This window comes from Colias philodice, chromosome 22, assembly GCF_061535455.1.
Source record: "Colias philodice isolate Cphi_HAF_F1 chromosome 22, ilColPhil1 Martin Lab GWU primary, whole genome shotgun sequence".
Taxonomy (NCBI): domain Eukaryota; kingdom Metazoa; phylum Arthropoda; class Insecta; order Lepidoptera; family Pieridae; genus Colias; species Colias philodice.
Window position 1 is genome coordinate 1090207 of NC_143107.1, and position 14932 is coordinate 1105138.

The 14932-nt window shown below is 32.0% G+C and overlaps 2 protein-coding genes across 2 annotated transcripts in view; one reads left to right on the forward strand and one right to left on the reverse strand.

The window, feature by feature from the left end:
- Window positions 1-14932, reverse strand: part of LOC149478278 (protein madd-4-like) — a 273451-nt gene that overhangs the window by 120478 nt on the left and 138041 nt on the right. The gene's annotated exons all lie outside the window — the stretch shown is intronic.
- LOC149478282 (uncharacterized) lies at window positions 6814-13099 on the forward strand. Its single transcript, XM_089709391.1, has 3 exons — window positions 6814-6921; window positions 8312-9629; window positions 12949-13099. Exons 1-3 carry the CDS (start codon window positions 6858-6860, stop codon window positions 13031-13033), a joined length of 1467 nt encoding a protein of 488 aa, XP_089565517.1. The 5' UTR covers window positions 6814-6857; the 3' UTR covers window positions 13034-13099.

A 14932-nucleotide genomic window follows, 5' to 3' on the forward strand; every position in this document is an offset into this window, starting at 1 on the left:
CATGAAATGAAAACACAGTATATTAAATTTGTTTAAAAAAATTTTTAAACAAATTTAATATACTGTGTTAATCATTTATTTAAAAAAATAATATTTTTAAAATATTAATAATAACAATTTTAATTTTTATTATTTTTTCAAATTAAGTTCTCAGTAAAATCAGTCATCTAAATCAACTCAGTAATTGTTACTGTTACTTTAAATACTAAGTTTTGGAATTTTGAGATCTTTCTCTTTATTTAAGAGTCTTTAATACTTTGGATTGGTATTTGTACTTAGAAGAATAATAAGTCTCTTTTAGGTACCTCTTATATAAAAATAATAATTATTAACTATTACACCCAGTTCCACTGTGCAGTTCCAATCTCAACATAGATAATCAAAAATTGTTTCCACCAGCGTAGGTCAACCAACGCTTTGACAGCGTCCGTCAAAGCGTAGGCGAGCGTGAACGTGTGTGAACTAAGTTCATTGAACTTGCAAAATAAGTTTCGGTTTCGGCAAAAGTTTCGGCCGATTTTGGCCGAAACCGAAACTGCAGCCGAAACTTGATTTTTGGCCGAAACTCGGCCGAAACCGAAACCGAAACCGAAAGTTCGGTCGGACACTAATAAATAGTAAGTAATCAATTGTTATGCTACTTCTATACTTTCGTAGCTCTACAGTCCATACATCAAACACACATACAATCAAAGCGACTAATTAAAATAGATGAGCCATTTACATACTTACAGTGATTTAGTGCGCCCTTTTGTATAACTAAAACTCATATATAACTGTATCCATGTTTCTTTCCTAGAAGCGGTATCGGTAAAAGTTTAAAGGTTTAAGAAAAATATACTTAGAGCGTTCAATCATTTTAAATTATTTAGTAATTGCTCCCTTAGTGCATTTTTTGGTACTTAGGTCCGGGTTCGATGCCTGGGGGGACTCAAAAATTCGCATGGTAAATAAATGAAAGATGGTTCAGAATTGTTTGTGTTTTTCATCCATCATTCTGGCATCAGTCTCAGCCGGATCAAACTGATGGACTGAACTGACGCCAGGTTGAGCGTGTAACCTATGAATTATTGTTTCAAATCAATACAAAACAACATAATTTTTTTTATGTTTTCAATCAAATATAATTAATTTGACAGAAAAAATAAATTAAATGTATTATTATTTATTTCATAAGTACATATAAAATGTAGATACGGGAATCATGCTCCAATTTAGTGCCACAGATAAAAAAGGAATAATTAAAATCCTTCATTTAAAAATAAAAAAGCAACAGATAACAAATAATATGTGGTGATATAATTGACAGCTCAATGATTGAGTCATGTGTTATACTAACTAGACCCTTTGTTAACATAATTATATTTTGTAAACAACGTATTGGTACGTTGCTTTTTATATTGTAAGGAATGATCTGTCAAATTATATTAATCTAGTTCTAGCCCGTGAATTTTTATTTGTAAATTATTGATACATGAAAATAAAAAAATCGTAATTTTTAAGTTTTGATACCGAAAATCGTGTAAAAATCAGCCCTGGCGTTACAGAGATAAACCAGAACGTAGTATCAAAAGTTAATAAATTTATTTATTTATGTTCTAAATCGATCCTTCAACCTAAATATCGATTTCATAAATAGCTCTTTTTAACGAGATAGTTCGAATTAAGTCGAGATATTTCTTAACGCAGGCAAAAAATACACATAAAACCTTTGGACCGTATGAAAAAAGCAAAAAATGTCCATGTAAACAGAAGAAACCGCAAACAACAGATACAATACCGAATATATTAAAATAAATTGAAACAGTAATACTAATCATAATATTTTCTCTTAACGATTTGGAATACATCACTGTAAGAGTTAACGAGAAAGGTTTACATTTTAAAGAACTCCTGTTGGACAAGTTGCGAATATTGAATTCGTTTTTATGTTTCTGTTTGTTCTTTTGTGTCGTGTGTATGATTTTTTTTGAAGATTTTTAATTTTCATCAAATGTAAAATTTGTATTTATAATTTAAACAGCTACGAGTAGAATAGAAATACCTACATGTCACTAAATATTCGCTGTCTGTCTCCATGTATGATGTATGTATCTTTTAAACTGCTTAACGGATTTTGATGCGATTGTTCTAATAGATAAAGTGTTTCTCGAGGAAGGCTTTAGCATATAATTAGTTAAAAACAAAGGGAGAAAGCTAGTAGTAGTAAAATCATAAGAAAGTAGTTAAGTACCTACCTACAATAAAACTATGTCTGTATAACTGTCTGTCTATGATGCAATGAATGAGGTAATCTATTAATGAATGAATGAGGTAATATAAATCTATTGTTGATAAAATATATACAACCAATGATAACATATTACGTATGCTAGCTTATCCATTTTTATATAAGCCTAAATATACCTATATGAGCGGTTTATTGTCAATCCTTTAAACCGATCGTATCTATAAATAAATAACGGTACAACTTCGTATCTAACAACTGACAACACATTATGATTAATCGCTAAGTATAATATCTACTTATTTTAGGCAGCAATTTCTATTATAATCGAAAGTATATCGTTAAAAATGAGATAAAATATCTGCTTCTATATGTAAGCAATTAAATTTATTGTAAAACGTACGTCCCATTGATCGAATTCCTTAGCGAAACAGGACCAATGTGGACCCGCCTTCTTAATGTTCGAATATAACCTATAATATTATATTTCAACTTTCATCCAGACATCCATACATTCAATAGTAACAATCATCAATCTTCACAAACTTCCCTGCTTATAAAAAAAGCGTGTGTGCTTGGCGCACGTGTCAGAAGTGCAACTTCTTTGGGAAGATTCAAAGATGCCAAAATCGTCGCCTTACTACATGACGTGACGGTATTGCCATGACGTGACCTTGAAGTTATACTCTCAACGCGCCTAAAGAAGTTTCAGTTCAATAGTACTAGTATTTACTTTAATATTGAGTTAATATGCCGCCATAAAGTATATACAGTAAATGCACAAAAAAAGGTAATGCACAACTATATATTTCTTTAATAAATAGAAAATACTTCACGATCACGCAAGACGAACAATAGCAAAATAGGTTTGAAACAGATGGTCGAGAAACGAAATGTTCCTATCGCGTGATACACGAACTTATATACAATTGTTCTGTGAACTTTTATATAATATATGATTGGATATAGGTTCGATTGTTAAGGTTTATTGGTGGCTAAGCGTGCAACTGTGAAAGAAATCGTAAACCAGAACGTCCAAGAATGTTTGATGACATGTGACATTTGCCTGCACTTGGCCAGCGTAGTCGATTTTATTGTGACTTTTTCCTGCACTTGGCTAACGAGGTGGATTATAAGATATCTGTCCACAGTTTGCCAGTGTGACATGTGTCATTTGCCCCCACTTGGCCAGCTTGGTGGATTATGAGTTATCTGCCCACACTTGGCCAGCGTGGTGGATTACGTGACATCTGCCCCCACTTGGCCAGCATGGTGGATTATGTGTCATCTGCCCATACTTGGCCAGCGTAGTTGTCGTCTGCCCGCACTTGGCTAGCGTGGTGGATTACGTGACATCTGCCCCCACTTGGCCAGCGTGGTGGATGATGGCCTCATAGGAGGCTCGTGTCCCAACAGAGGGAACGTATATAGGCTGATGAAAATGATGAAGTGTGTAAATAATGTTTCGTTTAAAATTCCAAACATTAAAGTTAAGTGAAAAGTCTAATCGTAAGGTGCATTATAATTATTATTAACGTCCTTAAAATTGTAATGTTCGAGCAACAACAGTTTCAAGGATGCACATCTCTTTCATTACGTACGGTTTATTGTGAAAATAATAAACTTAACAATTTTCCAGTTTATATGATTATACCTACCTTCTTCATATAAGTATCTATGACCTTAATATCATCTCATTAAATAAAGTAAATTCATTTCAACTCACAGATAAAAACAAAATCGCAAAAATGAAAGTCATATATTAAACACAAGTGTTAATGCAGGAATAATTTCCACCGTATAATTTTGCCATCATCGAATCTTCACACGTTCAACAAGCAATTTATATTTTTTTAACACCAATATGTTAGCACCCGCTGAGAGAGTTAAAAACCATATAATTTTACACGTCATTAACACGCCACTCTTTTTCTTATTCAAATGAGCTTACGGTCTATTTTTGTGTAAACAATTAAGTACCTGTCAGAGGCTATAGAATTTTACTCGTCAAAAACATGCATGGAATTATCTATTTTATGGCTCAATCTTTAAGGTGCATTATTCCATAAATGAAATACCACGATGCGCCACCCGCTGCGTCGTTTAATTTCTGTCGAGTCCTGTATGGAATTGTTTTTGATATTAAAACCTCTTTGTAATACCGCTTAAGGATGCAGAGCAATGAGTTGGTTCGTAATTTTTAATAACCTCTGACCTTAAAAGGAGATTATATCCTATAATTATACGTCGAAGTACTAGTAGTGTTATGATTTATACCTTAAATTAAATACGAGTAGATATAGGCATAACTTAAGCTTTTTGGGAATTTTTATTTAAAACTAATAAATTTCATCCACTATTTTATACTCTTACCGTTGGAATTTATGAAAGCCTCTCTTAGTAGATGCCTAAATCCACAAAGAAAGGATTTTTTGCAAACCAAATTTCACCCCGATCGTTGCAGTAGTTTGATAGATTAGTCAGTCATGAAAAATACTAAAAAAAAAACACCTCTGTATGATCTCCCTTTTCGAAGAATCCAGAAATGAAAACATACGACCAGAATGATTTATAACTTAGTTTTGCAAACATAACACAGCGGTACCGTACTCCATATAAAAGTAGCCATACAACCCTAGCAAGTAAAGCCGTATCCAGCATCTAGTCGCACATAAAAGCCATACTCTATGTAGTAGCAAATAAACACGATATAAAATGCAAAACATCGCGATTCAAAAGCGAAGCTAATATTTTGCGAGGTCACTCAACGTGGGCCTGAATGGGGTTTTTCGGTATTTCCCAGTTTCGTAAACATTTGCTGTACGCCCCAGTTATTATGCGTCTGTTTGACGATTTTTCAATTTTAAATACTAGTGTTTTTAGTTAAACTGACCTATTTGGTTTGGTAGGTAAGCGGCGATTTTATTTTGTTAAGTTACGTAAGTAATTACCAAGTGTTATAGACTTGGCTGATGGCTCTTTGCTCTATCTTTGAAAAAGTTGTATGCCTATTTATTTATTTATTTATGGAACACACAACAATAAATACACATTACATTATAATATAAGAAGACAATATTATCTAATTAATTGTATCTAATGTATTTATCAATTATAGGTGTACACAACATTCTCATTAATAACACTTATACAATTAAACATAACAATGCCTATGAAAAAAATCCAAACGAATCTATATTTTTAAAGGATATTTGGTACCAAATATTAGACAATACGACACACACACGTTTATAAATATGTTTTAAAAGGATTTTAAGCTATTGCATAGTCCCCGAGTGCCACACGTCTTTTTTCATTTTTCATTTTCATTTTCATTTTCATAACTATGTACCTACTGGGACCAAATTTTAATTGTATTTTAAGAAAATATTTGTATCATTATACTTGACTTTTAAATCTATTCTGAAAATGCACTCACCTAAAATTCTCATTAAATCCTATACATTTAATCTAACCTTAAAATTGGCTTATTTTACGACCTTCATTAAAACATAATTGCGTGTAAATTAAATTAATTTAGTTCATTATCATATAAAAGCCGTACACGCATAATCTATACCATCAAATCACTGACATTGTTGTATGTCAGTAATTCGAACGATTGTCGTACTATAGTATTATTGGATTTTGTCACGTTTGCGAAATAAAACGCTCGGTGGTTGTCAAAGTGTTTTATTTTTTATATTTATATTTTTATGCAATCTACTGATATTAACGACAGTTAAGATAAATGTCTTTTTAATAACCCAAATAACTTAAAATCTATATTTTAAGGGCCGATTTTTTAATCCCCAAGGATTAAAAAATCGGCCCTTAAAAAAACGGGTAAGTTTTATTTGGATAAAACTTACCCGTTCGATAAAGTATTACACGATAATATTAAAATGTCACGTAAACTGTCAAATACGGGCAATTAGAATACGTTTTTAAAATGGTAGTTTTATACGTTATTCGACGAATAAATTTTAACCAAGGATTGAAAAATCGGCCCTAAATGTAATAGTCTTGATTTTAATACATTTGTTCGGTAAGGTTAGGTTTTTAGCTATTTAGAGATAAATGTATCTTTTGCTCTATGTCTCTATATCGTCAAATTTAGTTATTAAGATGTAGTTAGGTATATTTTTACATTAAATTATACAATTTCATTATTATTGTGCAGAATCCTAGTACCTCATTGTAATTGTAATAAAACATAATATGTGGTACCTGTTCCAGAAATTTATCTAAACATATAAATTTATAAAGAATAGAAAAAATTCGATCACGAGGCGGGACGTATCCTTTCGCGCCATTCCGGGGCGGATGCCTGACCAATTCAGCAACTCGTGACCCGCCAGAGCAGTCGAATTTATTCTATTCTTTCAGTTTTATGTGTCTAAGAGACACACCGCGCTAATTATCTAAACATCCCAACATTTCAATACGATGGAATTGTTAACACACTATTACTATAAAAAATCTATACATAACGACATGCTACTGTTAGTTTTCAAATAAAAAGTCACACTTTGAGAACCATTACAAATAACAAACGTAATTAAAATCATAACAATACACATGACAAAATTCAGTATCCGCTAGCCATACGAGCGAACTCAACGACATAATGATTTTTTATATGTGCATTTTATTAATTATCTGTGGTGTTGAATCTTCAAAATCTGTTAAAGGTTTGTATTGTTTTTAATTGTTTTATCTGTAATTTGTTTGGAAAACAAGTCTTTGGAAGGCAATTTGTATGAGAGTGTAATATGATACTTTCTGCAGTGTATGCATGCATGCCTATCACTTAGTCGGAAGTATGTTGTTATGTAACAAGACTATTTTATGTTATGTTAATATCATAATGATTATATTAAACATAAACCCATTTGTGAATTTCCATACTTTATTGTATACTAGCTTTCCGCCTGCGGCTTCGCCCGCGTTTTCCGCATAGTTCCCGTTCCCGTGGGATTTCCTGGATAAAACCTAGCCTATGTTGCTCAGTGAAGATGCAGCTTTCTAATGGTGTAAGAATTTTTGAAATCGGTCCAGTAGTTTATGCGTGAAAACCATACATACATACATACATAATTATAAACCTTTCCTCTTTATAATATTAGTATAGAAGTATAGAAAAGCGCTTTTAAACAATTTCGTCTCTATACCTATGCTACGTAACTTTTTATGGTTAGCTTTAAACCAAGATATTTAAACTTTTACAAGTGTTAATAAAACGTCTAAAGTTATATCATAAAGTGAAACTTCTTTAGGCCCGTGGAGAGTAAAATTTCAAGGTCGCGTCATGGCAATACCGTCATGTTATGGAGTAAGGTGACGATTTTGGTATCTTTGAATCTTGCCAAAGTTTTACTTCTGACACGTGAGCTCGGCACCGGCACACTGCACGCTCTTTGTTTTATTTCAATCAATTTATTGTAAAAAAGCGTCAGGATTTATTGCCACCAGTGAACTATCTTGCAAAAAGAAAATGGCTAACAACATTCACTTATATCTAGACAAATTCCGTGCACAAACAACAACACACGTATAATTCAACAACACGAAAAACTACTAACAATCCTAAATAAATAAGGATATATTTGCTGGCGACAAATATATTTTAGTCACTGTCGTTGGACAATATTTACCCCTCAGTGTCGAGTGCTTATCAATTTTGGAAAGCATATAGGAGCTAAATTGCAAAATGTTTGAGATATTTTAGTATGAAATTTGTTCTAGCTTTTTGTTAGTTTATAGAGTATCATGAATGTGCAGAATTATGATACATTTTTAACCTCATAAAATGAGTACTTTTATGTGTGTCAGAATCACATGTTGCGTTATGTGTGTGTCAGTGTCATCTACTACTACTTCTACCGAAAAATTCATCATCTTTCTTTTCATAGAATTCAAAATAAACAGTATTTAGAAATAGCGAATTAGTAGTTCGATTGAGTCATAACCAAATTATGTCACTGTTCACATGATGTTTATGAATGGCAACATTAACCAACATTTTTGTTGATAAACAGATGTTACGCAAACAATAATTAGTTTTATTTTATTTATTTTCAGGACTCTATTGCCAAGACCCAGATACGAAAAAACTATATCCGGTAAACGCAACATGGCCTTCAGAATCGTTTTGTGGAAACTACACGTGCAAATTAAGAAAAATAAATCATACACAAACAGAATACATGCCTATAAAGAAAATAAATATAACAGATGATATCATAAGTGAGCTCAATGATATGAGTACAAGTCCTAGTCAAAAGAACTTTGTAAAAACGACTTTGCATGAAGACAAACGACCAATTTTTCAACCAAATTCTATTCAAAATAAAAACGATATCAAAGGAACTTCTAGAGCAGATGATAATGATGATAGATACCTAACTGAAGAGGAAATAAAAACTATCACAGACATACTACATACAGTAAAGAAAAGTGATTTAGAAGCTATAGTAGAAATATACAACTTGGCACAGGATATTTATAAAGATTCTGATGGAGGTACATCCGAAAAAAATAATCAAAAGAGCACTGAAGCAAATAAAGAAGTCGAGTCACATAAAAATAGTGATTATAAGTCATATTTTTATAAGCCTCTTCATCAAATTCACATGGACGAAAATTCAACTGGCAAGACAAAAAAAGTCACGCTACCACTTCCAACTGCAAATTATCGGCAACCGTTCACATATTTCACTCCACCCTTCACTGACAAAGATTTTGGAAAACTACCATATTATTATCCAATGTCACATTTTCATAGAACTGCATCAAATGCATATAGCAGACCATACACCACACCTGTGGTACCAACAACGCGATCCTGTACTAGAAAACCACCATCTAAATTGCTACAATTACCATGGTATGATCGGACAATAATTCGACCGTATGTAAAACCACAACGCCTGGCCTCTCCACGACCAATGCTGCTACCGTATCCATTCTCATACGTTCATAATTATAACTATAACACGTATCCTCCCAGTTATTACTATCACAATTACCCCTGGGCACAATTAAACGGTTACAATAAAAAAGGTTACTACCCATACTTTGGTTATGTAGCTAAAACACCCATAGTAGATATTGACCCTGAAAATAAAAAAGACAAAGAAAGCGTGGAAGATACAAAAGATATCAAATCAGAAGATGATTTACCGGAATGGCAGACTGAACCGTTATCTGCTAATGTATTAGAAGAAGTAAAAGCTAATGTGTTACAAAAATCTAAATTAATCAAACCATCGGGAAAGACTGTGAAGTTAGAGAGAGTTGGGAAAGTGATCAAAATTGATGAACTGACGAGAGAAAAGAGACATGTGATAACTGATACAACAGACAATGAAGAGTATGAAGCTTATCTTGCTAGTACGATGTAAGTAAGTTTGTATTCATTGTATTTAATAGCATTTATAACACACTATTATATTATTCATAATGAATTGGATAATAATCATGATTAAAAAGTGTTAATGCAATAATTATAATTGGTTCTATAATAATTTATAGATAGAGCAGTGGTGGCTCAGTGGTGAGACCTCGGACTTCGAATCGATAAGTCCGGGGTTCGAGACCGGGCGAGCGCGCAGGAAATAAATTGATTTTTCAATTTATCTGCGCATGTTGTAACATCACCACTGCTCGAACGGTGAAGGAAAACATCGTGAGGAAACCGACATGTCGAAGAATCAAAAGTTCGACGATATGTGTCATCCGCCAACCCGCACTTGGCCAGCGTGGTGGATTATGGCCTGTACCCTCATAGGAGGCCCGTGTCCCAGCAGTGGGAACATATATGGGCTGATGATGATGAATAATTTATACACAAAGTTGAAATTTAAAATAAATGGTATATCTAAATAATGTAATTATGTATCTATATAAACATGTTTTTAGAATGAACAATCACTTCAAGCATATAAAAGTTTAAAATCTGTTTAAATCCTTGAGTAAATTACAAAGAATATACCCCATATTATGACAAGCTCACAAAACGTTGGTTTGATCATTAGGGAATTATCTCAGTGAACTCAAGAGATCGCATTCTTTCAACTTTTTATAATGTGTTCCTTTTTTAATGCGACAAAGATGAACCCAGTTAAGGGTAGAAACATCTGTCAAGACAAAAGGTTGGATTCCGATCTTTTTTGCTGCTAATTTGTCACCTTTTTTAGGGAACCGAGTGATTCATTTTGGGGTTGTTTGGTTTTGACGTTTGAAAGGTGTAAATAATTACGTGTTTGTATTGAATTAGGAATTATAAATGAATGTAATAAACTTTGTAATGGTGAAATTAAATACATATTTGGATTCTTTGAGAGTGATTTCAGTGTATTATGAAAACGATTCAATCTATTCTTATTTTAAATTGTGTATTCTTACAACTTTAATGTAGGAGTTTTTGTACTATCTTTTAATAAATTTTCTGATAAATCCCGACCATGATTCACATGGACAAATAAACAGTTTATTTACCAGGCCAAAACACAATAATACTTCATAATTTTTACAAAATACAGCACAAACGCCATAATGTACTGTTGCATTAATGATTTTATTTCACCCAGCGGCGTAACTTTGTGCGACATTCACCAAAAAAGTTCCTTCGTTAAACTAGAAAAATCCTGTTGAAATTTAGATAGTTATTTGTCCGAAAAACTTTTAATTAATATGACGCGGTTTTTAACTTTGTCTCGTTAGTTACAAACAAGTTTTGCACATTAAGAAAATTTCAAATGTGGAGGAAGTTCTGGCTCTTTGAAGCCCATATTATTTTGCGTAAGCAAATTTTAAACGCAAATAGCTATAGCAGTATTTTTATAATTTTTAACTTAGTTTTTTTTTTAAATAGAAACTCATATTAGCTTCAATTTTTTGTTATTATAATTTTTAGATTACGAGATTGATATTTATTTTTTCTATTTTGAAGTATAATTATTATGTGTTCTATACTTAATATTATAAAGCTGAAGAGTTTGTTTGTTTGAACGTGCTAATCTCAGGATTATAATGGTCCGTTTTGAAAAATTATTTCAGTGTTAGATAGCCCATTTATCGAGGAAGGCTATTATAATATCATCACGCTAAGACCAACAGAAGCGGAGCAAAGCGGGTAAAACCGCGGGGCAAAGCTAGTAAATAATAATAGGTGAAATTGGTTGCATAATAATCTATCGTAATCTTATCCAAAGATAATAATTTCTACGATAGACACTTTAACATAAGAACGTGCTTAATATTCATGAATCATCTTTCTTGATTTGCTACAAAATTATCATACTAGAATTTGCATATACGCTGAATTATATTTCTCTTCAACATGTACATATTATTACTTGATTCATAAAATATGCAATTATTGCTTAAAAATGTAAAGTAGTAACTCGACTTAAATTAGTAACAAGTTGTTTTAATGATCACTATTTTGTTCTTTATAAAATAAACTATCTGTTGCCCGCAGCTACCATCTAGTACCATGTACCAGTATCATCTACCAGCATGTACCATCTTAGACCGCATCTAGCTTTCCATCAGGCGAGATTGTGGTCAAGCGCTTCCCTATCTAGAGTAAAAAAAAAAAAAAAGCTTCGCCTGCATGGAAAAGATATAAATTTTCACGGTACAAACTTTCATCCTATTCTATTTTACACCCTGGGGGGTAAAATTGATCAAAATCCTTTCTTAGCGGATGCCTATGTCCTAACATCTACCTGCTCGCCAAAATTCAGCCCGATCCGTTCAGTGGTTTGGGCTGTGCGTTGATAGATCACTATAGTCAGTCAGACAACCTTTGAATTTTATATATTTAGATAATATCCTTTTAAACTATATTTTACGATAGATATTTAAAATGTTTACTCCGATGTAAGTAAAGCTAACAATGCATAGTGGCTCTAAAAGCGATTAAATTTGCTTAATATTTGGATAAAATTTTCGCTTAGCGCCTTGCCTTTTAATTAAAGCGAAACAGCGCTTTACATCGGAGACAAAGTTTAAACGAAATGAGGGTAATCGTTTAATTTCTGGTTTATATACAATTTCTCTGCTGTTTATGTATCTAGTAATTAGGGAATATTCCTATTTACTATTTAAAAGTTACCAAAAATTTTGCGACTGATAATTTGTAACACTTTTGTTTATAATTGGAAATCTATTTATTATTTTATTAAAGTTGTTCTTATAGAGGCTCCTGTTATTCCTTTATTTTGTAAAAAACTTTTGTGAATAAATTGAGTAAAAAAAACTATAAAATAGTCCTTATTATTGTAAGAATAATAAAAAAATCGTTATTATCACATATTTTTGACCTATGAAAATTTGAACGCATTTAATATCTACCTATAGTGGGTCAGTATTTTGTGAAGTCCATAACTATATAGAAAACGTTTTGTACAAATATACCTACAAGAACATATAGACTACAGGCCCATGTTGTAAAAGTTATGTGTCATTTGAACCACCAAGTGACCTATCTAGAACGATATAGCATAAAATAATAATATTCAGCACTATGCCGTCACTTGTAAGCTGTCCACCTGAGTGCAGATGAGAATTCGAAAGTAGAGGTAGAGATTTTTCCCCTTTTTAATAGCACAACCACAGACTAATAATAATATACTACGTATACAAGCACAACCTTTTCAATCAATAAAATAAATTGTATCAATACTAAATATACACGTTTCATTTTACAGATGTCAACCAAGTACTGAACCAGGATTCTTCCGAGTCGGCAATCTTTCTGCACCGTTTCCTGCCTGTTGCCCCCAAAAAATCTGACAGTGACTAAAGTAATATAAAGTCGATATTTTTAGACTGGCAACATTTTTGCTATGAAGATCTGTAATTATTTTAAATGTGAAGAGAATTTTATGCTGTGGTGATAGCATAATTTTAATTTAGCCTTTTTTTGTGAATAACTTTAAATTTAAATTATGTTTATTTGCAAGAATGTAGTTACAAATAACAGATCTTTTGATTACAATATTATGTGGCGAAATTTAATCTCAGTCGTAATTTATTGCTTAACATTTTGTTAAAATTAATTAATTTAAGTATGAACATCGATCATTGACAGTTTCATTGAACAATTATATCAATGAATACCTATTTTTACTATGAATTCCTATTTATATTAATTCCTATAATTTTAAAATACTTCTGTTACAAATTGTATGAAAATTATATTATCTACGATCATTTGATTGTTATGGAACAATTTTCGTTCAAACTTTTTAATCAGCTTACTTAGTTTTATCGAATTTACCTTCTAATTATTTTTGAGTAAGATTTTAAAATAGCTCGTTAAAAATAAGGCTAGGTTGTGAAAAATCATTAAGTTTTAAATTTTTATTTTTATTTATTGTATTCTATGTTATGATGGCTACACAATCACTACATAGTATAAAACAAAGTCGCTTTCCCTGTCCCTATGTCCCTATGTCCCTTTGTACGCTTAAATCTTTGAAACTACGCAACGGATTTTGATGCGGTTTTTTTTAATAGATAGAGTGATTCAAGAGGAAGGTTTATATGTATAATAACATCCATTAAATAGTGGAGAAGTACTGTTATTTTTGAGGTTTCTAATGTGATGTCGTAAAAAATTACATTTTTTCCGCTTACATTGCAAACGCAGGCTGAACCCTACGAGTTTTATCAAAATAATGTACTAAGTATTATACACATTGAAAAGGTCTACAGAAAAGTCCGCGATGGTATATGTCTATCTCTTATGGATAACCCACAATAACTTTTTTTTGTCATTTACTTTTTACGACAAATAATGGCTAATTTTCGATGCGATTTTAACCAATACAGCAATAATCCTTAACCAATTAAATACCTTGAATACATTGTTCATTTAATATAGATCTATATGGCCCTTTACACCGTATGATTTAAGTGAATATTTTCGAAGATATTACAGATTTAAAAATTGCGGGACGTAGCGTTTGCGGCCGCGGCGGTACCGGCCGGCCGGGCCGCTATGTTTTTATATACAACGTTCACAGTTTTACCGTAGTGTTTTTAGTATCAGCATTGCACCCGTGCGAAGCCGGGGCGGGTCGCTAGTAATATATATGTCTAAATGAATTGATAAATACGGCAATTATTAATATGTAGTCTAAATAAAGGTTTATTTTGCGAATAAAATTGAACAGGTTAGGTTAGGAACCTTTACAGAGGCGGGAAGTGTCATGGGAGGTAAAACCGCGTAAAACTGCGCCAAACCACGGTAATTGAAAGTAACTGCGTGGAATGGAAAGTGAAATTCCGCTGAAGCGAGGTTTTAGACTTTCTTTACTATAAGCTAGGTAAATCTTGTGATTTGGTTGAGGATTTGATAGATTAATTGCAATATTTGAAAGTGTATGAAGAAAATTGTATATCTCGAAGGTTAAAAAAATTAACGTTTAATTTTTTAAATAATTTTATTTATTACTTATAATATCTCTAGTTTCGTTGTGTCTTATCGCAGTTACGCATATTTTAATAAATTCGAGTAGTACCTATCCGAATATTACTTAGATGGATAACTGAATATGTAATTGTAGTTAAACTATGGGTTATGTTAAACTGTAAGTGCATGCCATTCAAATTTTGACTTTGAAACAGTGTATAGTAGATTGATTTTTGTATGATCAATGATCATGTCTTGTAATATTACAAATTATT

Bases quoted from the DNA above. Each gene is read 5' to 3' on its own strand.
- LOC149478282 (XM_089709391.1), top strand. From the start codon at position 6,858: ATGATTTTTTATATGTGCATTTTATTAATTATCTGTGGTGTTGAATCT. The intron at 6,922-8,311 runs GTTTGTATTGTT...ATTTATTTTCAG, and splicing joins ATCTTCAAAATCTGTTAAAG to GACTCTATTGCCAAGACCCA. The intron at 9,630-12,948 runs GTAAGTAAGTTT...TTCATTTTACAG, and splicing joins GCTTATCTTGCTAGTACGAT to ATGTCAACCAAGTACTGAAC.